This window comes from Lates calcarifer, linkage group LG24 (assembly GCF_001640805.2).
Source record: "Lates calcarifer isolate ASB-BC8 linkage group LG24, TLL_Latcal_v3, whole genome shotgun sequence".
Taxonomy (NCBI): Eukaryota; Metazoa; Chordata; class Actinopteri; family Centropomidae; genus Lates; species Lates calcarifer.
In genome coordinates, this window is record NC_066856.1 from 19,163,712 (window position 1) to 19,187,473 (window position 23,762).

At 42.1% G+C, this 23,762-nt stretch overlaps 2 protein-coding genes across 2 annotated transcripts in view; both read right to left on the reverse strand.

Moving 5' to 3' along the window:
* The window catches only part of rps6ka3b (ribosomal protein S6 kinase, polypeptide 3b), a 41,086-nt gene extending 27,872 nt beyond the window's left edge, over positions 1-13,214 (reverse strand). The window contains 2 exon segments of the mRNA XM_018679210.2: positions 6,486-6,545; positions 12,697-13,214. Coding sequence (XP_018534726.1) covers positions 6,486-6,545; positions 12,697-12,759 — 123 coding nt within the window. The 5' untranslated portion in view covers positions 12,760-13,214.
* Positions 13,215-14,359: 1,145 nt separating this feature from the next.
* On the reverse strand, positions 14,360-23,477 carry pdha1b (pyruvate dehydrogenase E1 subunit alpha 1b). The gene is given in 14 exon segments (XM_018679209.2): positions 14,360-15,313; positions 17,032-17,140; positions 17,232-17,299; positions 17,616-17,687; positions 18,112-18,267; positions 18,675-18,767; positions 18,913-19,004; positions 19,097-19,223; positions 19,358-19,414; positions 19,416-19,532; positions 19,619-19,684; positions 20,876-21,031; positions 22,013-22,033; positions 23,294-23,477. Coding segments are annotated over 14 exon segments (1,359 nt in total). The 5' UTR covers positions 23,354-23,477; the 3' UTR covers positions 14,360-15,148.
* Positions 23,478-23,762: the final 285 nt, after the last annotated feature.

Genomic DNA, 23,762 nt, shown 5'->3' on the forward strand with positions numbered 1-23,762 from the left:
CCCTCCCTCGCTTTATGCCTCTTCCTATCAATCAATATTTTCTCTCCCTCTCTCCCTCTCTCTCTCTCTCTCGCTCTCTGTATCCATCAATATCCACTCAAGCCAGCGTGGATGGGGCGGAGGTTTCCATTTTAGGTGTTTAGGCCTGAGCGCACACACTTCCTCCCTCCCTCTCAAACACACACACACACACACACACACACACACACGCCCAAGGACGACCACAAACGCACACAAATAACCGCTAAGTGCCGAACCCAAACACTGAAATAGCTCCTTTTGTAAAAATAAGAACCAGCTAGGATTTTTGTTTTCCTGCCCTTTTGTTTGTCTGGACAGGCCAGTGACACAACACACACACACACACACACATATATATATAAACACACACACACACACACACACACACACAGACTAACACAGTCTCCCACTTCTTGCTCCACAGTCAGAGGTTGTGACCATTTAAACCTTAAGTGGATGAGTTGTTTCCAAGGAATGTCTCATCTATCTGGTGACACACACACACACACACACACACACACCTACCTGAACATGTTGAATAAGAGAGTAGAGTGCCATGTGTTTGTGTGTGTGGGCGTTTAAAAGACGCCAGAGAAAGTCAGTCCAGATGGCCGGAGAAGATTAAACACCATCTGCCAACGGGCGCTACGTACACGGCTACACACACACACACACACACACAGCTCATGCTATGATGATTTATGAAATCTGAAAAATGACTTCTCTAATAAGGAAATTCATTACTTTTTTAACATTTGTGATAAAGGCCTTTTTTCTTGGGGGGATTCTGAATAATTCAGTCGTCCTTTAATAATCTGAGCGAATGGGGTGAAAAGGGGGAAATGAGGCTTCATTACTCTGTGTGTTTGCAGCTGCTGCGTGTGTGTGTGTGACTTCATATCACATTAGCATGCTGCGGCTAACGCTTGACAGTCCTGGATATCTGTAACCTGTGTGTGTTGGATTTCAGACTTCACTAAACAAAGAAAATTTACTGGACACAAACACATCTGAACTTCAGTGCAGGGCTGCAACAAATGATCATTTTCATCACTGAGAATAAGTGTTGCAGGGTTTTTCTGAGTCTTGCTCAACTGTTCTGCACATGTAGTCCTAAAAAAATATACATGTCATGTTTTAGTCTTTTTGCATTTGCCAAGGAAAATAAATCAGTTTTCTAAGCAGAAAATGTGTTTACAATTTAGCTGATAATGTGGACTTTTTATAATTTTACATTCGAGGAAACAACAGTGTTGCACACTAAAGGAACACTTTACAGTGTTTCCCATCAGGATCTACTACGCTCAGGTAGATACTCCATCCCTGATTCTGTCCCTGAACATCACGTCTCACATCCACGAGGAGCAGACTGTGGTTGTACTCTGTGGTTGTACTGGGCGGCTTCCAGGTCCTGAACAAGAGGATTAATAAAACTAAAAAAAGATCTGAGAGTATCAGGACTGTCGAACACAGGGCCTGCTGTTATCTCTTCTTTTTATCTTTTCTTCTCAGGTCGGCCGGAAGAAACCCCACCACCGGCGCTCCGTCCAGATGTTCGGGTCGTCCGGCTGTTGTTTCACCCACTGAGCTGGAGTCAGAGAGACGACGCAGTCAGGCTGAAACACTCTTCTCAGAGCAGGAGCAGGAAGATTTATGAGTTTGACCAAAAAGTTTGTCTCAAAAACAGATAAATGATAGAAGATTAATAACGTCTACTGTCCCTGCAGGTTTTTGTGACGCATGCACCGTGTCTAAAACTGGAGGTGTCAGTACAGGTGTCAAAACGCCCGGCACAAAACATCCTCAGTCTGAGGCGACGTCCTCAAATGTCTGATTCTGTCCAACCAATGCCCCAACACACAGAAAATACAACGCTGCTCCCGCTGTGAATTAACAGAGCGCTCCGCAAAACGAAACTGAAGTGGAAGAGCAGCCATTTTGACACAGTGGAGGAATCACAGACGGTGCTCGACCAGCGCACAGAGCAGGACTTCCAGAGAGCGTTGTGAGCGTGGCAGGAGCTGTGGTTCACTGCACAAGGCGACCACTTCAAGGGGGGTGGTGGCCAAATTTAAATCAGTTATGGTTTTGCTTGTTACAGGTTCAGTCTCTGAACTTTTCTACATCTCGTATTAAATTTATAGCAAATTCAAACATTTCAGGACCTTAAACCTGCAAATGTTTTGCATTTTTCTTGAAAATTAACTGATGATGATGATTTGATTTGATAAAAATAGCTGCTAATTAATGTTTCGCAGCTCTAGTACACTTCCACACTTCCTCTAATGAAGAAAATTGAGCTTAATTAATTAAATACCAACAACATAACAAAAGCAAACGGTACTTTAAACCATCAAGCGAAATCTGGAAGGAGACAGACAGATATTAAAGTTGTTGGTCAGCATCAGTGTCTCTCCCACAGTGAATAAGTGACCTCATCCTGGGCCCAAACATGATACTGTGTCTGTCCAACACACACACACACACACACACACACACACACACACACAGCTGAGCAGCAGCAGATGGCAGCAGATGTTGGTTGGTCCCTCAGAGAGCAGCGATGTTCCTAACACTGTCTGGAAACCATTTTCTGCCTCGCTGGGGGCATCACTGAGTGTGAGAGTGAGAGTGTGTGTGTGTGTGTGTGTGTGTGTGTGTGTGTGTGTGTGACTCAACAATGAGCAGTGCAGTCAGCATGTGACGCGAGGCGAGTGTGTTGCCTTCTCGCAGTCGTAACTGAACTGGCGATGATGAGTGTGTGTTATCGACTCAGCAGACTTGAATGTGAGTGTGTTGTAAATGTGTGTGTGTGAAGGATTTGATAATGACGGGGTGTGTGAGTGTGTCTGTGTGTGTGTGTGTGTGTGATCTTGTTCTTCTATCGCTGCGAGGACCAAACTGTGAGTTTTAAACCATGGAAGTTTTTTTTACCTGTATCATGTTATTTTGCCTTTTTTTAAAAATAGAGCATTTAAACATTTAAAAGGACAAAAAATCAACACAAACACATTAAGAAATCATTAGAGGAATCACAGATTGTCACATTTAAAGCTGCAATAATTAGTCGATAAGTTGTTCAAGAGTCTAAAACCCAGAGATACTAAGTTCCGATCATGTTGATGAATAAATGCATTAAATCCTGACATTTCAGAGGCTGGAAGCTGAAAATATTTGGTGTTTTTAGCTTTAAAAAATACTAAAGTTCTGATAATTCTAGTTAAAATAATAGTTGTCAGTGATTGTCAATGCAGATCTGGTTGAGAGGATGAACACAGGGTCCTCGCAAGTATAGAAACACTCACGTCAGCTTCACACCAAAGACTTCAGCAACGTGACACAGAGAGCTGCCTCATTACCCAATTTAACCTGAGACCACACACACACACACACACACACACACACTTTCACACTCTGTTAAACCAGTGGAATAAGTCAAACTCACTCATTAACAGCTTTATAATATATTCATCCTCACATCCTTGTGACGTTCATACCGTTTTCACATCTAGCTTCTTGCTGCAGAGGTTGAGTGTGAGTGTGTGTGTGTGTGTGTGTGTGTGTGTGTGTGTGTGTGTGTGTGCTGCAGACTCTGGAGAGTGAGGTAATGAGTGCTCAGCCCTTCTCAGACAGTCGATCCATAAGCCATCTCCTCTGCATTTAAAAAAATCGATGCGTGCAGCTGCCCTGCCTGCCGCCGACACACACACACACACACACACACACACACACACAACTAGGAAGACCCTCAAGTAAGATCAGAGTCTGATTCTCTTTTATTTTTCACTGCATTTGTCCACAAACCTCAACCTTCCTTTGCCGTATTGTAAATCTTTTATCATCTCAGAGGAGGTGAACCTGTGCAGTGTCTCATAATGAAAACAGCAGAGATTAGAGAAACGTTCAGAAAAAAATGATCTGCATACACGACTTAATCATTTGTGTGCAGGAATGACTAATTTGTGCTCCCAGTTTAATCACGTGTACAAATTAGAGTTCTCCATGCTCCTTTTATCGGAGAAAAATAAATATATTTCTATTCTATTTCGCATTTATCTTGTGACCTCTTCAGGCTGCAAACCCCTGCTCTAATCCAACATGTCCACAGCTTGAACTACCTTCTTGTCTTTTTTATCAGCTGTTTGTTTGTTATACGACGACTTTTCTTTAGCTTTATTTACTAAACGTGTGTCTGTGTCTTGATTAGGGTCCAGAGTCCAGGACTTTAGTCTGACATGTATTATTTCTGCAGATGTACTCGAGCGTTGTCAACAAACCTGAACCTAAAAACCACAGGGGGAAGCACCTTCATTTATTGCAGTGTTACTGCTTGTTTTAACGCCACGGCTCATTGCATCCCGGCTTTCTGTGTCAATACGATGCAAATGTTATCATTAATATTCAAACATCTTATCAGTTCAGCTCCAGCACAAATAAAACCCTCATAAACTACATCTGCTGCTGCTGCTCTCTGCTCAGATTAGCTGCTGGTCACACACACACACACAACCCAGCCTCTGGGTTTTAATCAGAATACACCCAGACACGTTTCATTTCCAGAGGAGAAGAGCTCAATCTGACGGAGATTTCCGAGGATCAGACCTGTCCGCGGCGCTGACAGCTCTCGTCAAAAACGAGCTGAAAATTACAGACTGAGCGGCTCGGCGTGGACGTGAGGCTGAGTCATCACACTCCTTCGCCTCACCCAGAGCGACAAGTTCACTTGCACAGGTATAATGAGAGACCAGTAGCTGTCATTTCTACACAGGTTTCCAGCTGTTTTATGTTCACTGCAGACAGAAAACAGAGAAGCCGCTCACAGCTGCAACATTCAGACTGATTGAGATGGAGATGAGGCTCTGGAGAGAGCTTCCAAAACAAAAACAAAGTATTAAATCTTAAAAAACAGTTGTGCCCTCGCTTGTTTCGTCGGTTGTGGTCTCATGCTGTTTATTTGTCATTTGACAGCACATATATTGCACAATTTCCTGTTACCAACTGCACAAACACTAAACCCTGATACATGATTACAGCTTTATTATATTTCAGTTTTTATCTCCGAACACGCTTTTGCTCTGGTTTGTGTTTGTATGTGCAGGTTGAAATTGGGACACATCATATGGGACTGCTCCAACTCCTCTCAAACACTGTGAAGTGTGAGGTGTAGTATGATGGCAGGGAAATAAGACACTGCACCATTTCACACTGAAAATGATGCAAGACGTGTGGTAATAACTGCTGTGTCAACCTGCCCCTTCAGTGTGAGAGAGCTGCGAAACGAGTGAAGTTAAAACGAACAATTATCGTGTGACTTTCAGTGGTGGAAGAAGTATTCAGATCCTTTACTTTGTCCTGTCCAGATTTACTGACACTTGTTGTGGATGGAAAAATAAGTCCACTTTTTGTTTAACCACAAACATCTCTATATGTCAATACCAGACTCCATAGAGAAAAACAGGGATTTAACACAGGAGCTGCTGGAATACCACTGCCTCCATCTGTTAGTGTGTCTGTGTTACTGTGAGACTTTCAGTGGTGGAAGAAGTAATCAGATACTTTACTGAAGTAAAAGTACCACACAAGTAACACAGACACACTAACAGATGGAGGCAGTGGTAGATCAGCAGCTCCTGTGTTCTCTGTGACATAAAATCTCTGTTTTTGTCAATGGAGTCTGGTACTGATATATAGAGATGTTTCTGGTTAAACTAAAAGGATCTTCCTCTTTAATAAAAAGCTCTTTCTCTGTAGGAATCCTCTCCATAATCCTCTCCTCTCCTTCTGAGAACTTTAGTGGACGTACTTCATGATGGTCAGATACACCGTTCTTGCTTAATACTGCACCGACTCCAAAGATTTTTGTCCCTATCAATTATTTACACCCAAAAACACGAGAAAAGAAGCTTCAGAAATATCAGAGTAAATATCAACATCTAATCCAGAAATAACTCCTGGAATATGATGAACATCAGTAATAAATGATGGTATCAAGCAGCGCAGAGGATCTGAGGGAGGTTTTTTTGCTTTAAGATGACTCATGACTTTAATAGTGAGCCGCACTGAGCTCCACTTTGATACCAGCAATTATCCTGCAGGAGTAGGCGTCAGTTTTCTCAAACAGTGGATAAATTATCTGAGAGCAAAACTCTGCTTTGTGTGAATGCAACTGAAACTCACACACACGAGGTCGGACACGTGTGGATGTATAAATGACCGGAAGGGCTGTTTACTCGTCAATAGCAGCCAAAGTCAGACTGCATATCACACACACATACACACACACACACACACACAGGCAGCTGCCACCAGTGAGCTCAGAGCTGCTGTGAGTGCAAACAGAGCGTTCGCTATGTTTACGACTGAAGCCCGGCTAAATGTCAGGCAAGACTAACAGAAACCTCCAAACACAATCTGGAGCCTCCTCTGCGTTTGACGTGAAAACCCAGAGCGGGAGGTGGACTTACGGTGCAGCCAGGCATGGAGTCGTCCTCGCCCACCGAGTCCTCCGGATCGTGATGAGCATCCTGTAATCACACAGAGAGAAAAAGGACGTCAGGCGTTAACACACCTGACACGCAGCGGTGACAGGGGAATCAGCCCCTGCTCCCTGTGTGATCCTGCCGGGCGCCTGCGACGTCACCGCCTCAGGTTGAAACACGTTCACCTGAAACTGAAAACACCTCCACATCGCTGCACATACCGACTGTGCAGGCCTGTTTCTGACCTGACACTTCACACCTCAGTGACGACCTGTCACATTTATCTTTGCTGCAGAAGAAAAGAAGTTTTTCTCACTATTAATCTGCTCATGAGTGACCGAATAAAGAGATTCATTCTGCTGCCTACATAACTAGTTTGTTCTGATTGTTATGCTTCCAGTCAAGAGGTGAAGAGAGTAGGCGTCTTTTATTTTGAAAGCCCCCTATCATCACCATCTCCCTCCTGCTCCCTGAGAGAGATGAATCAAACTAGAGTTCAAATTAAAACCCAAAAAAAAAGGATTAAAAAAGTCCCCAGACGGTCGCAGCGTGAGATTCATCAGCGAGGCCACCAAACTCAGACTCGCCTCAGCCAAAAAGGGAGAAGCAAAAACAACAGATATGAATTAGCATTACGTAAGGCAGATTAGCAGCCTGTCTGCTTCCCTGCTGGAACAACAGCTGCGATTCAGACACTGATAGCACTGATACTACGGCCTGACAAAAACAATAACAACAATAAAAGCGATTATGGTGATTATTTACTTTGCCGGTAAGTGCAGAGCTGGGGGGATAAAGCCTGAAGCAGCAGGGTGGGAGAAAGAGAGGAGGAGATGGACGGCAGAGACAGAGAGAGAGAGTGATGGATTATGATGAGAAAGAGGAAGAATCATGCAGAGAGAGAAGGTGACAGAGAGGACAGGGCTCTGGTTTCTCTCTGAGTGAAGGACTGAGCAGCTTCTCTGATCTGATGCAGGAGGTTTCAGTCTGACAGAAGCGAGACAATATAAGATCTATCTGGGGGATAATCACACTCAAAGTTCTCTAACTACAGCTGGAGTGGGAGTATAATCAGTTCGCTATGGGCCACAGCTTGAGCCCTGCTTTTCTTTCATGCCTATTTTGGTTTAAATTTTACTAATTAGCCTCATTAAAAGTACGCCGAATTAGCACTTAGCTGTTCCTGTTTGTAGTGTAGCCATGACTGAACAGACATCTATCACTGCTTTAACTTGACGCTGGAGAAAACTTAAAAACGTGATAATTCTCAGGCGAGTTCTGCAGTTATCGAATCGGAAAACACGTGTCTCATGTTTGCGTGTTCAGATCTGACTCAGAGAAGAAGCATGAATGCACCGATCGGACGCTAAGGGTTTTATAATCTCTTAATTGCAGTGGGTTAAATTACAATAACAAACCTCCACGCACCTGTCCCTGTCCCTCACCTGGAGTATTGACATTAGCGTCAGAAACGGTCAAGCACTGAACACCAACCTGGATACGTTGGGGCCTTTGCATTTACACCTGGCATTAATAAGCATTATCGTTACCTTGAGTGTGCCTGCGCTGTAATCGGATATCATTATGCAAAAAATATGCAGAGCTGGCAGGTTTACCAAGAAACACAGTGCATCCCAGGTCAGGGGAAGTGATACTGCTGCATGGGCTTCACATATTTTTCCTTGGTAGAGGAAGCGTTTGGTTGTGGGTTTTTTGTTGATTCACATGTTGTATGTAAAGTTATTAATAGATAACCAGCAGCCTGACTGAGAGAGTTAAAGTCATTTTACTACAGAATTTCCCTTTCTGTGTCCCAGTCCCTCCACCACAGCTCAGCAGGGAAACAAAGAGGGAATTTTGCACTGAAAAGGAAAATATCTGCTTGATTTGTCTGACTCAGACTGCTTGATGCCGTTTATTAGCTTCTAGCTGAACTTACTGAAACATTTTCTGCACAAAAAAAGTGTTTGTCTGTCGCTTCAGGGCAAGTACGGACAGGAGGAACAATTACAGCATCTCCTTCAGTGTTTCTATGGAAGGGAGGGATTATGACAGCTTTGAGAAATGTGGACCTGTCCTTTAAGTTTGTGGCCAAACTGTACAGATTACATTTACACCTGGCTGTGATCCAGTCATGAATGAATGAGCCTGTTTTCAGATGTGATTGAACAGCATTCTGATGTGTACAATGTGCACAACACCTGCACAAACATCTGTTTGTTTGGTTTTTTGTCGACTTATTTACACAGAAATTTCCTGCTTTAAATGATAGATGTTGAGGAGCAAAGCTGTTTCTGTTTAGGTGAATTAGAAACTGATGTGCATGAAAAAGGCTTTAGACACCACTCCACCCACATCTCTAGACAGCTGTCGAAGAAATTCAGCAGATTTTAACCTGAAAGCTAAAAGGGATTCTGCAGTAAAACACAGGTATTTAAACAGATCCATCTCACCCTGGAAACAATACACAGGACCTGTTCGTCAGGTGTGAGGGTGGATTAGTTTGAATTACAGTTACATTAAACAGAAGAAGTGGTTCTGGCTCCACGTGTTTGATGCTATCTAAATCTGCTGATGAGTCACACCTGAGATTTCTGCCAACACCCAAACACAACAGACGCAAACTGAGGTTTTAGCTGACATATCAAGGTGGATATATTGGTGTTTTTTTAACTGATAACTGATAAAACAAGTGATTAAAATGGGGATTTTATACACAAAATAATCTCAGTTGCAGCCCTGGATTAATTAATCGATCAGCTGTTAATTGATTTAAGTTTTCAACTTCTCATGTGAGAATGTGATGATTTTATTTGTCTTACATGATATTAAACTGAATATATTTGGGTTTTGGATAAAACAAGATATCTGCATGTGTCATTTTGGCATTTTCAATTATTTTATGATATTTTACACACAAAATAATTCAATCAGTAACTAAAATAATCCTTAGTTGCAGCTTTAGATTGATCCATTAGTTGATTAGTCAATCTTCTTAATGATATCAGTCATTTTTTTACGCAAAACACCAGAAATTTGCTAGTTTTAACTTTTATATGATTTTTGTCATTTAATTGAGTTTTAGACTGTTAACAAATTAATTCAATCAGTGATTAAAATAATCATTAGTTGCAGCCATTTACTGATTAGTCAACCTAATAAATGATGTCAGTCAGAGTGGGTGGTTAGAACTTCTCAAATGTGAGGATTTGATGATTTTAATTGTCTTGTATGATATTAAACTGAATATATTTGGGTTTTAAAAGACGTGATTTGAATACGTCACTTTGTGCTCTGGGAACGAATAATGGGCATTTTTTAAATTATGTTCTGACCTTTATACATAAAACAATACATTTATAATGAGAGTTATCATCAGTTGCAGCCTTAGAGGGGATTTTATTAAATTGTGCCACTTCCTTCAGCTTCCTAACACACTTCTTTCATGTGGTGATAAAACATCTGAGCGTGCAGATGCATTGCTGCCGCCATCTTCATCTACAGTCATCAGCTGCAGCTCTCTGCTCTTTGTGTGCATGTTGAATGATCTTGTCTTCGGGGCAAAAATCCTCCAGCAGTATCACAACTTCAGCACTCGCCCCTTTGTGTGTGTGTGTGAGTGTGTTTTTTGTTCTGCAGTGGCCTAGAAAAAGCCGGTACGGCAGCTTACGCTCCGCTATCAGACACATGATCGCTGCACGTCGAAAGGGCTTAGAGGTGTAACACAGGGGTCAAAGGTCAGTTTCATTGAGCAGAGCAGTCAGCACGTTCCTGTCTGGTCGATAGCGAGGTGAAAAGAGGTGGCGTGGGGACGCGGCGAGCAGGTACGAGCTTGTTAGGAGGCCAGACAGAGAGAGAGAAGCCGGCTGCAGTGACTCAGTGCATTTTTGTGTTTCAGCACGATCGTGAATCAGGTTTGATTATTCACAATCTGCCTACAGACTGACACACACACATGCACGCAGCCATTTCTCCAAGCAGCCTTTGTGACACCTCATACAGGAAATGGACACACACACACACACACAGACGTAAGCTCTTCCTGAATCATGCAGGCGCAGTGGCACCGCCTCCTGCTCTTTATCAAGATTCAAGAACTTGTAGGAAGGAAGAACTGGGGAAGAAAAAAAAACAATGCACTCACTCAGGAGCTGTTTTTGTTTCAGTCCTCTATCTCAGTGTTGGAGACAAAGACCTTTTTACATCACAGGAATCCCACACTCTGACTTTGCCAATTTGCATCCATTGTTTTTCTGCCCCACACCAAAAAAAAAAAAAATCACATCAAATCAAAACCACTACGAGGGCTTTTCCTCACTCGCCTGTTACTTACCTGTTAGTAACCTGTCACCTTAACGTGCTTCTCGTCTTTACAAGGTCATTTATTGTCAGTAATAACCAGCTGTTGTACGTGTTTCAACGCTGAAATGACTAGTTGGTCGACAAAAATAATAAATCACAGGCTATTTCGATATCTGATTCATTGTCTAATTAATTTTCTTAGGGAAAAACACCAATTGATTACCTTGATTGAGCTACTGAAAAGTGAGGATTTGCTGCTTTTGTTTGCCTTATATGATAAAAAGTGAACTATTTTGGGGTTTTTGACTCTTGCTAAGATAAAAACACACAATTTGAAGACGTCATCTTGAGTTTTATATCTTGCATTTTCAGTCAGTTTATAGACTACATAAGCTGCAGCCCTGTGATATCCTCTATCCCACAATTTAGCACTTTAACGTGGCTATGACATCCCTACAAATGACATTAGAGTGAACTGAGATGAGATTAAAAAACACCATATAGTTCAGTAAAGTACTCACACTGTTATACAACAGAAAACTATAAAACATTACATTTAAATTGACTTGAAACAGCTTTAACAGTGAGGATTAACAGGCAGAAATAAAGTCATAATTAACCGTATTATTGTACTTGATGGTACTGTGTCTGATCTGATTCTCCTGTTAGTGTGCTCAGAGTGATATTATGATACTTAATGCTGCTTTTTCATCAATATGGCATCACTTTAACATCCTTACAGCAGGTTAAAGGCTAGCTGTGTGAATTTAAGCTTCTTCTGTTCCCATACGACAACATTTTAAGCCTCTGTTTTCTCTTACAGAGCATATAGAAGTACCATATTGTGTAGTTTGTACTGGCATTATGGTACTTTATGTATTTGTGCCTGCTGTAATATTACTTTCAGACTTGTAGATAGTCTCGGCAGCATGTTTTTCTACCTCAGAGATACTTTTAATCACTCTAATGTTCCTACAGGAGCTTACATGGCTGCTGCTGTTACTAGTCATCTAACAAGGGCTTAAAAAGCTGATTTATACTGAGTCACACAGTGGTGACTTGAGTTGAGAGTGAAGTGACACTTCATGGCCTCATACGTTTGTGTACTCAGACTGCTCTTAATGGTGTTTTTAATCTAATTTGGGGTTGTTCTACTGTCTTTACAGGAGCTTAAAGAGTGGCTGCAGCTGTTAATAATGATTTAATCTAATTGTCACTAACTGCATTGTCGCAGTTTTGTACTTTAGTATATTTTTAGCCTCACAATTCAGCTCTTTAACATTCCTTTAAAGATGTGTAGCACATATTTGGTTGTTTACACTGACAATAAGGTACTTTATAGCATTTTAATACTTCTACATAGAGGCTTAGAGCATGTTTGTGTACTCAGAGTAATAATTTAATCACACCTGGTGTCCCTGTAAGAGCTTAAAGACTGGCTGCAGCTGTTGATACTGAATTCACCTTATTGCCACTACCTGTATTTGTACTTAAATACATTCTTAGCCTCACAGTTTAGCACTTTAACACAGCAATGACATTCCTATGGGGATTTTTTAGCACATAACTGGCAGTTAACAGTGACAGTATGGTACTTTATAGTGTCTGTGTGTGCTGTGGTGCTAATTCACTTCCACACAGAGCATGAGTGTGTGCTCAGAGTGATCTTACACCACTTTAAGGTGTATTTTAATCACGCGTTGTGGCTTTAAGAGCGGCTGCAGGTGTGGATAATTCTCCAGTGGTGACTTTAAGGTGTGTTTTAGCATTAAATCTCATCCTGTGTGGTGTATTTTTGGTGTAATATCTCTCTACTACGTGACTGCAGCCGGAGTGAAAGTCAGTCAACTGTCAGTCAAAGTCTCCCCCCGGTGTGTTTATATGACCGCCTCACCTCTCCTGCCGTCCCCCCCAGTGGCATCTTCTGCCAGGGATCTGCCAACTGAGCCAGGGGCATCTTTCCCTTCTTCTCCTCCCTCTACTTTTCTTTCTTCTTCTTCTTTTTTTATTCCTCTTTTCTGGTCCGGTGTTGTCGTCCCTCCCTCGGTCGACACTTTCAGCTCAGCCTCCTTCTTTCTTCTCTTTTCTTTTTTAGGATTAATTAAAAGCTCCGGTCTCTCTCCGCTTGTCTGGGACCGAACCGCCGCGGAGCCCACCAACCGACCGACCAACCGACCGACCGAGCCGAGCCGAGCCGAGGGAACACGGTCTAATTCCGGATCTGCTGTGGCGCTCAGACCGCCCCTTCCTCCATAGAGACAAACATGAGAAAAAAGGCAGCGGGGAGGAGGACGCCCTTTTTCGGAAACTGATTGACTCAACACACCCGCGGTTATCTCTCTATCTGGTCCTCTCTCTCTCTCTCTCTCTCTCTGTCGCTCTCACTCTCTCACTTCCGTTGTTTCCCAATATGGCGGCCGGTGTCGGCTTACCTGTCCGTCAGACCGCCGCGTCACGCTTGCGTCACGCCAGGAGGCGGCATCCTTAGGTAATAAGAAAAGTAAACTTGGATCCACTTTGCCTCTATCTTTACTCTGGGTTTCTACTGATAGAGATGACGTCATTTACAGCTAATTGGTCGTTTCTGACGAAATATAATTCAATTAGATTGATTAAATATTGATTATAATGTCTGACTGAATCTTTCAAACAGTGAGAAAGCTGTTAGAACAACTGGACTGTGCCTCTCACAGTTAATATTTCTGGTTTGAAAGTCAAAGAGCTTAATTAAAAGACACAAAATGACCACAAAGAGATAAAAAATTATATAAATAAATGAAAAACTAAATAAAAAGATGACAAAATGACCACAAAAGATAAAAATAAAAAGATGACAAAATGACCACAAAGAGATTAAAAATCATCATGAATAGATGAAAAATTAAATAAAAAGATGAAAAATTGCCATAAATAGACAAAAAAATACCACAAACAGATGGAAAATGATCATTAAGAGACAAAAATGACCACAAAGACTCAAAGACGACTATAAAGACACAAAATGATCACAAGAGGATGTAAAATTACAATACAGATGCAATAAGACCACAGAGAGACAGAAAACAAGCACAAGTAGCAACACAAATCACAATATCTAAAATTTTAAACACACAAATGTATTCTTTAAACACCTGTCTCCATTTTGATTAAAAAAAAAAAAACAGTGGAAATATCATTTTATTCCAGATAAAGTCTGACTGTGTATTTAATGAAAATATCAAGAGTGTTGTCAATAAACAAAATCAAAACTGAGCAGGATGACTTTCATTTGCTGTTCATAAATTCTCAGTGATAAAACTTCCCATTAGATCAACATGTTTTTTTACTCTGTCCTGTTTGGTTTCCATGACTGTGGGTAAATAAAGTGAAGTTGAATCCACAGTCTGGTGGTGACACTCAGTGGCAGAGGGAGGAAAACCGTCATCGACATCAGTGTTTTAAACTTTCTGATTAAATATTTGGGAGTTTTATCGTCAGTTTGAAATCTGGTTCATTTACATCTGTTTAACTCACCTGCTGACAAAAATAAAAAAAAATAAAGACACCAGATGCAGAAATATTTCTCTCTTTATGCGTTTTATTTACAGCCGAACACGCTTTACACTCTCAGTTCAACATACACACAAACTGTCGAGTAAAGCTTCACATCTGTGAGAGTCCAACTTTTGTTTGTAAAGAAACAGAAAATCCACTCGCTTCTGCTCCACTTTCACATTTTCCCATAATATAGTGTAACATTATCAGCTCTGGGCTTTAAGTGCATCTTCACATATGGAAAAGACCTGATAGATTAATCGTCTTAAAATTCATATCACATGATAAATGCTTTCAACTCAAACACTGTCTGTGTTTCAGACAGCTTCTTCCCACTTTTTCTCAACATTTAAAAGCTTAATAACACCTGAAAACGCTGGAGAAAAATGGAGGAATTCTCTGACAGACTGGGGAAATAAAGTTTAAAAAGCAGAACTTAACTTTTGTGCGTATATTGTTTGGCCCTGCAGAGTTCAACACCTGTAGAGCCACCTTTAGAGTACACACAGCGCACTGGCTCATCTGTGGGTTGACGACCGGTCAGGTGAACGGCAGGATCGAGCAGGATAAACATACAGACGAATGATAAAATCTTAAATATTTCTATATAAAACTATAAATAAATAACACTGGCTGGTTTCAGGTCAAAGCTGAGTCCCATTAAGGTGCGGAATGCTGAGATCTAAAGTCGAGGACACAGGTGCTGAGTGTTTCTGGAGCAGTGACGGGGCTTTGTTTAGTTTACCTTCGAGGGTTAGAGGGTGGGTGTGTGTGCGGTTTTTTTTTTTCCCCCAGGTGTGTGAGGTGGGAGTCTAGCTGACAGACTTCAGTTTGGACCAGGGGTTGGTCCCGCGGACCTCCAGCGGCGGGTTGTTGTAGAAGATGTGGTTGCACAGCTCCTCCAGCGGCGGCTCTGGATCTGACGTGGCATACTGAGCCGCGTCCTCCACCTCCTTTCGGATCTCCACGTCAATTTCCTGGCGGCAGAGAGAGACGGAAATTTGTGTTAATTCAAAAACAATGATGTTTTCTTTCCAGACTGTGTTTATTACCCACGATCCCCTTCTCCTTCTGGAGCGGGAAATGCTATCGCTACAACAAACACACCAAACTCCATTTAGAAGTTTGATATTTGCATCAGTTTCCTGGTCTTTTTAAGTCTTTTTAACTGATCTGCAGTTCAGCTTTACTCTCATTGTTAGAGGAAAGTCAGTAAACAACAGTATCCAACGGCTAATGCTAATAAAAATCAGCCTGATTAGAATTATGTAAAACATCCCTTTTTCACACGCGCATCACCTGAAACTCACCGGTTTTAAGTTTCTCTTTGAGTCAGCGGAAGAAAATCTGATCAGCAATAAAGACGGTGATTTCTGTTCTCTTATTTTCCCGAGGTAAAGCTGGTGTCTAACATTCAAATGAGCAGAGCCGAAAAAGACACAATATGAGGTCAGCTATGAGTCTATACAAACATGTAGGTGCCTCTGTGGTTAAGTATTTCCACTTATGTCAGCTTTGAGCTTCTAAGAATATCTGCTCCAATTCTCTGTCAACACCCCCCACAAAGATCTTCAGAAGAAATTCTGAAGGTGTGTTTCTTTCTTTTTTTGAAACCAGAAATGTCAAAGTTTCCGCACAGTTTCCACAACTGTAAGATGAAAAAGTTGGTGAAGAGTTCATTTTCAGGTCACCACTAAATCTGATTTAGCGGTTTCAGGTTTTAACATCAAAGCAGGAGGATCTGATTTCAGCTGGTGACTTTTTTTTTTCCTTTTTTTTTTTGCAGTTAAACACAAAATGAAATGCTCTATTCTTCTTTGCACCAGTTAATTTCCACTTCCCGTCAGCCAGGGCACATGCAAGACACGGGGGTTTAAGTGTGTCAGGGTTAAAGCTGAACAGAGGTGGTGGTTGTGGGATTTGTGACTAAATGCTGATTTGATTAGGTGTTAGGAGGAGTGTGGATCAAGTCAAACTGTTCCATCGAGGCAGAGAAACTCCACAAAATGTGTTGTGCTCGATAAAATTCACGTTTTTGTCAATGGAGTCTGGTAGTGATATATAGAGATGTTTCTGGATCTTCTGTAATAAAAAACTCTCCATAATGTTGTCAGACACTTAGAGTAACAATCTGAGTCTGTCAGTGGCAAAACAAGCGCTTTAGTGGATGTAAAATACCAGAGTTATCCTCTAAGAGTGGGTTAAGTGCATTGTGTGTTGGCATTTTTTCCGACGTGGGACACACTTGCCTACTTTCTGGCAGCGCACGAGTGTGTGGGGATTACAATTTGGGCAGATAATCAAGACTCAGCTGGTTAAAGGTGTCTTAAGATTGTGTGACAAGACATGCTAACACTGTGTGGGAACGATCTAATAAAATCAAAACCATCAGCTAACGTCGTCCCTCTGTGCTGCTATTACATCTTCAAAATGTAGTAAAACAAACCGTCTTTGGCCAAAAGCAGAGGAGGATTAGGAGAGTGTGGATCTGCTCTCAAAACCAAGAGACTGAGTAATTCATCGTCACATTCTGATGTTGTTTTGTAGATGTAGATTACAGCAACAGTCAGAGTGTGAAAATCTGGTCTTAAATGTGTGTCTGAATTGTGTTTTTGGTCGTCAAAGCTCCAAGTCAGCCGTGTCTCTCAGTGAAATCTACATCAACCACCCCACTGAAAAGAACAGCTGTGCTCACCTTGAACTCCTCAGGAGACGCCATGTTGTTGCTGAGCATGCGCTCTTTCAGCATGGAGATGGGGTCACTCTTGCTGCGAACCTCCTGGATCTCCTCACGAGTGCGGTAGCTGCAGGAGGTCACAGCACGGTCAGAATAAATCCAAGAAACAGAACAGGATAAAGTGTTTTAGAGGTCACATGATGTTACAGAAAACTCACCTGACCCCAGGGTCACTCATGCTGTGTCCGTGGTAGCGGTAGGTCTGCAGCTCCATTATAATGGGACCCTAAAAACACACAAGGTCATTTCTGAGAGTTTTCTATCGATAAATCTTAGTCAAGCATTGTAGGTAAGTATAAAGGTTATGTAGTATATATGTGGCCCCATGCAGAGGCAGGTCTTATATAGGAATATTGTTGACTTGAAGACTCCCTGCTGTAGCTTAAAGATGAAAAATAAAGTGATAAAAGGAGGATTATCTGGTGCACAGACAGAGGATGGAGCTGTGAAGACAATTCCTGGAAGCTGATCTACCCCTGCAGAGCCAGAGAGACTTCAAGTGGTGCTTTATTATCTCTACACTCAAATGGATTTTACCTCACCTTTCCAGATCTGCAGTGATCTGCAGCGAACTGAGTGGCCTCTCTGACACACAGAACATCCATCCCATCAACCTACGGGAAGAAGGAGGAGGCGAAAGAAAAGACAACACAAGATGAACAAGAAAACAAATCAATAATGTGGCCATTAGGCTTCATAACAAATGAGCAGGACCAGCTGCTGGGGCTGCAGTCATTTGTTTTCATGAGTGAAACATCCAGCCGCAGATTTAGTACAATAATTCAGTTTCCTCAAATCACTCAGACGGTTTGTGTGCAGTATCATACATGAGCATCAGACAGCTGTGTGCATGCTCACACCTGCAACTGCCAGGACGGACTGTCAGCCTCCTCCTGTTATAGTCTAGGTCCACACAGGCCAGCTGCAGCGTACGGCCGACAGACACGCTGCAGCTACCGCCCGAGACCCCCCACACAGTTAAACCACATCAAGAAAGTCGAGGCTTTGTGTGTCTGTCGCGGTGCGTTCGTGTCTCACTCTGATTCCTGGAATGAAGTCTCCTCTCTTGTAGTAGTCGGTGCTGGCCGACGCTCTCTCCACCGACGTCCCCATGCCGTACTTGTTGTTCTCACAGATGAAGATACACGGCAGCTTCCACAAGGCGGCCATGTTGAACGACTCGAAGAGCTGACCCTGGTTGATGCAGAGAAGAAAGAGCAGGGGTTGAGCAATGTACCTGTACTAACAGTTCACGGTTTTATCGCTGTAAAGGTGTTTTAAAAACAGACGGATCATGGCACATCAGATCTCTGTCTAAATATAAAGCACATTTTGAGCCATACTGTGTCTTCATACATGAAAATAATGAATTCAGAGGAGTCTGAAGCCAAACTAAAGACCCCAGGAGGGTGTAATACTCAAGCTGCTGGATGAAAAATGAAGCTTTAATTTTGTATTCTTAGATAATTACCACTTTTACATGCACAGAGACAGCCTGTCATCATGTTAGATGGTTGTGGTATAAATATATATACATGTGTTTTAACGCTGACTGTTTTAATGCCTCGTCTCCCTAGTGAGCAGGTTTTTCTACATCTTACCTGATTGGCTGCTCCGTCTCCGTAGAGCGTGACGCAGATCTGATTGTTGCCTTGGTACTGGCAGGCCAGAGCGATGCCGGCTCCCAGAGGAACCTGGACGATTCAGGAAGAAAAACTGAGTTCATTATAATTAGCTTTCATTCAAATCAAGGAGGAGAGTGTTCTTGTTAACGAACTAATCAAGAGCGAAGTGTCAGGCCTGACAAGTTTGAATAAAACCAGGAGATTGTGTGTTCACCTGTGCTCCCACGATGCCGTTGCCTCCATAGAAATGTGGGGCGTACATGTGCATAGAACCTCCTTTGCCTTTGGCCACGCCGCCTTTACGACCTGAGGAGGAAACGTAAAGGAATAAACCACTTCAGGTGTGTGAAGCTACGACTAAACTCACACAAATTCAGATTTCATAACGTCTCCCTCACCTGTGAGCTCTGCCAGGATCTCTTTAACGGCGACGCCGCGGGTGTAGGTGTATCCGTGGGCGCGGTAAGCCGTGATCAGGTGGTCAGAGGGGTTGATGGATGCCTCGATGCCTGCAGCACACGCTTCCTGTGGGAGAAGACAAACCTTAGAGCAGGTCTGGGACTCCAGCAGGTGCTAGAAGAACTTTAAATCTTTCTGAACAGAAGTTCATTCTAAGCATAAATGATGTTTTAATGTAACCTGTGTTTGCATGTTGATACCTGTCCGTCGTACAGGTGACAGAAGCCTCTGATGATCTTCTGTTTGTACAGCTGGTCAGGCTTTCAGCTCCATGCGTCTCACAGTCTGCATGGTGCGGTAATACTGCAGACCCTGCTCCCGAGTCAGCTCCGCCTTCAACGGAGGGCCCTCCTCCAGACGGTGCAGGTCGCATTTCTATTGGAAATGGATACCCTGTATTTTAACCAGAGCAAGTACAAACACACACCTGCCAACCTTATGTGATTTCTGTTTGAACGTACTTTGATGTCAAAGGTCGCCTGAGGGGTGAAGTCAGCAAAAGAACGGGAGACCACAACTCTGGCACCCTGGGTAGACGAGAGGACACGCAAGACAACATTTATTCAAGCTCACGTGTGCACTGCAGCATCAAGAAGACAACTTAAAGCACACAAAGCTTCCACACAGACAGCACGACGGCTGCCCTCCTCTTCACAGCAGCTGCAGGGTTAGTGGGTGTGAGAGAGGCACGGGATCAGGTCTGGTGGCTCACGCTGGACTAGACTGCAACTACAACTGTGACAGGTGGAGGTCAGTAACAAGGAGGGAGAGGAAAACCAGCCAAATGTTCAGCTGTGGGTTTGAATCTTGTTAACACCTCCAACCACTTGATTTCTGGCACAATATAAAGAGTGGGTTCTCCATTTACTACTTCAAAAAACTGGTTTTTCAGCATAGTAATATAAAGATCGTGTGACATCATTTAGTTATCATTTTAATAAAAACAGTACTTTTGATTTTAGGCTGTTAAACAGAAGGAAAAGGGCGTTTCTGATATTTCACAGACAAAACTGATGGAGAAACAATTAAAATGTGTTGTTTGCAGAACTGACAGGAGTAAATGACATTTGACCCCAAAATAATCTCAACTCAGGTCCACTTGTCAGTTTTTTACCAATTTAAACATTCACCCTTTAATGCTTCACAGAGGTGAGTGATACCACAGCATCTGGTTTACTACAGATATAACCCTCAAGCTTAAATTTAATCCAACAAGATGAAATCACAAACAGCTGCAGAGATTGTATAAGACATCGTCATGGACGTCTTGAGTTGGGAATATTTTGTCAAATTTAGGTTTTTGTTTTCTGCATGCAAAGACTTTGTGAGTGGAAGACAGTTAATAGACAGAAAGACAGCTGCCACATCCTGATAATCAATTAGCTGTTTAAGTCTATTATCAAGAAAAAAGCCAAATTTTCTCTGATTATTAATCAATTAATCAAAAATTGTTGAAAAGACATCAGATATGAAATAATTCATCTGATCACCTGTTTAAAAAAGATGAGATTTCAGTTTTGACCCTCAACCTGCCTCAACTAACATCAGTTAGTAATTCTGTACATTCCTCAGGAAATATAAAAGAACAGGAAAGGGACCCAGTTACCCAGAAATAGACAGAACATTTTCAAAAACTGCTACTTAAAGAGGTTATTTTCATTTTTTCCCAGCTCTGTTAGTGATCAGGCAGACATGAAGGATGCTTCTCATGTTCTTACTGGTGTGTCTAGCGGGTCAGCCTGGGGGCTAACTAACTGTGCGACAGATGCTCTAGTACTGACTGGTGGTGGTTTAGGTGGTTGCCGCTGGGTCTGTGCCAAGGCGGGCGCCGCTGGCGAGGTTAGACTGACGTACTCTGACAGGTCAATCAGCAACTGGGGAACACAGGAGCCAACCAATCAGACCAGAGCACAGCACAGCCAGAATCCAGCTCTACAGAGGCTACAGGATGAGGAGGTGACGTCTACAGGTGAAAACAGCAGAAGCAGCAGCTACGTGGCGAATGGACACAGACATGATGGACGCCTGGAGGCTAAAATATGGATGGGAAAACATGGAGACTGGCACCAGCCCAACAGTGTATACACTTCAGCTGATACATCAGGACTGACACAACAGGTTGTGCAACTGCAGATTAGAGTTGAAACGACATAAGTTTTCAGTCTTAATAAAAGATTAATCTTTGTAAACTGACTTGGATATTTTATCAACTTTTACTAACACTGATTATTTGAAATAAATAAGAAAACCACTATTGCTTACATTTTTAAGACAAATATTTCAAGAAATATAGATTTGTATTTTACGTATTTTTTGGAGCAGGTTGAGCGCTACATTGCCTGTTCTCATGAGCTGGAAAAACAGTTACTAACAGCTGATTGTTTTTAAGTTAAACTAAAAAGTAGTGAGGAAGTCAAACAGTCACTAAATGTTGTGCCACTTAAATATCACTGGGACAACTTCTCAAGCAGCTAATGGGGCTGAAAACAGTCCTAACACAGAGTAGTAAATGATTATATTAATAAATTCACTGTGAAAATAAAATAAAACACAAGATTCATGTTTGAAATGGGGATTTTACAAGTCTAAAAAAAGACAATAAAACAAGATTGTTCCTCTCACACAGAGTGAATCCAGTGGGATGACTGTAGATGAACTGATTGCACTCCACGTAAGAGGAAAATCATGTAAAGATCTATTGTTATTTACTGGGATTTCTTTCAGCTGCATCTGTTTCTTCCAGATTAGAGGCACTTTAGAAAAGCTCCTAGGGAAACATCATCGCTGCAGAGGGAAGGAGGCGCAGGACCGAGCCTACAGACAAACATCAGCAGATTGAGCAACGAGCTTCTTACCTCAGACACTGTTTGGGCTCCCTAGGGTTTGAGGCGACGAGGGAGGAAGGAGGGGGGGAGGAGAGGAGGGAGAGAAGCAAGAAATAAATAGGGATTGTTGTGAGTGTGTGTACGTCTGTGTGTGTGCAAGAGTGAATAAACAGGGAGCAGAAGCAGGAGGGAAAGAGTGACAGCTTGTTCAAAACGAAGCTGAAAAACAACAGGGTTCCTACAGTCACTTGGAAAACAAGTGTCACAACACTGCAATGACTCACTCATTTTGCTGCATATGATCAGGAATTAGTTTTTAAAAACTCATCTCACTTATTTCCAGTGCCTGTGGAGACCCTGCTGTCACTGACACAACATGCTGCTGCCAGTGCTACTGAAGCATATCAAGCAAAGAGGATACAGATGCACTGATGTGTTTGATCTGCTACTTATCCACTTATATCTGCTGACTGATAAGTGGTCGTCTTCCTGAATGAGCAAGCACATGCAGCAATATGTCGCTTTTATCTTATATTTAGAATATAACACAGCTGCAACTTTTATTTAAGGCTAATTAATTTAGGAGAATTCACCATGTAAGCACAGGATCAGCTGACTTAATGAAGGTAGATTTTAAAACAAAGAAGTCAAGTTCTTATGTCTCATCTGTGTTTGAGTGCAGGATATTCCCATAATCTAGAGCTGAAATAATCAACAGGTTAAATCGATAAACAGAAAATTTAGAGGCAAACATCCTCATAATTGAGTAAAGCTGATAACTGAAGTTGACTTCATTATATCTTGGGCTCTGGAAACTTATTTTAAGAGCGAGATTAGTGGTTAAGCTTGAAAAATTAGTCAATGTGCTGATACCGGAGTTGCACTTTAAAGCAGATATTGACCAATATTGATCATATCAGTGCATCTGCAGCAGTTAAAGCGGTTTTTACTGCTTGAGGAAGGCAAACCATCACAACCACAGACACACAAACAAACAAGTTTAGGATTTAAGGTAGAAAAATTAGCGGAAATAACCGCGCCATCATTTCCACTGCTTTACCCGTGCACAAACTACATTTTACCGTTACACCACTAAATAATATGCGAGCTCAAACACTGAATATCCGACCACAACATCTTTTTAAGCAACTTTAGACTTTAAAGCAAGAGTTAAACCGGCCAGGAACATGCTAATGTTAGCCGCTCACAAGGTCAGCCCCGGGCCGAACATTTCCAGGCTAACTAACGGTTAGCATGGACCAGCTCGGCTCACCAACGGCCTCCAGCTCGAGGTTAACCCGGACCACTCACCACATTCTTGCCAGTGATCCGACAAAGAGCGTTAGAGATGATGGTTAACATATTTTGCATGCTACTGAGCGGCGACCGGGCTCTAAAGGGATTAGTTAGTGGCTGTTAGGCGCAGCTAGCTTCTAAATACTTTGTTAGTGTCCGTCTGTCAAATGAGTCCGGTGACTACAGGCTGAACCGAGCATGGGTTCTGCCATGCTTTTATAGCGGCCTAGAAAAAAAACTAAAATTAAAACACAAATTAAAACTTTAGCAGAAAATTTATTGAAAACATTGAGAATCTAGAAAAATATAATTAAAATAAAATCACAAAAATTCCAGTTAAATAAAGAGTAGAAACAAGTGGTGAAGATAAAAAGCAGGATGACTGTTACTAGGAATTTAATTCGAGATTTTTTAAACAGAAGTGCATAGTTTTAATGTAATGTTTTATTTCGTGCACATCGTGTTTCTCACGCTCTCACGCACA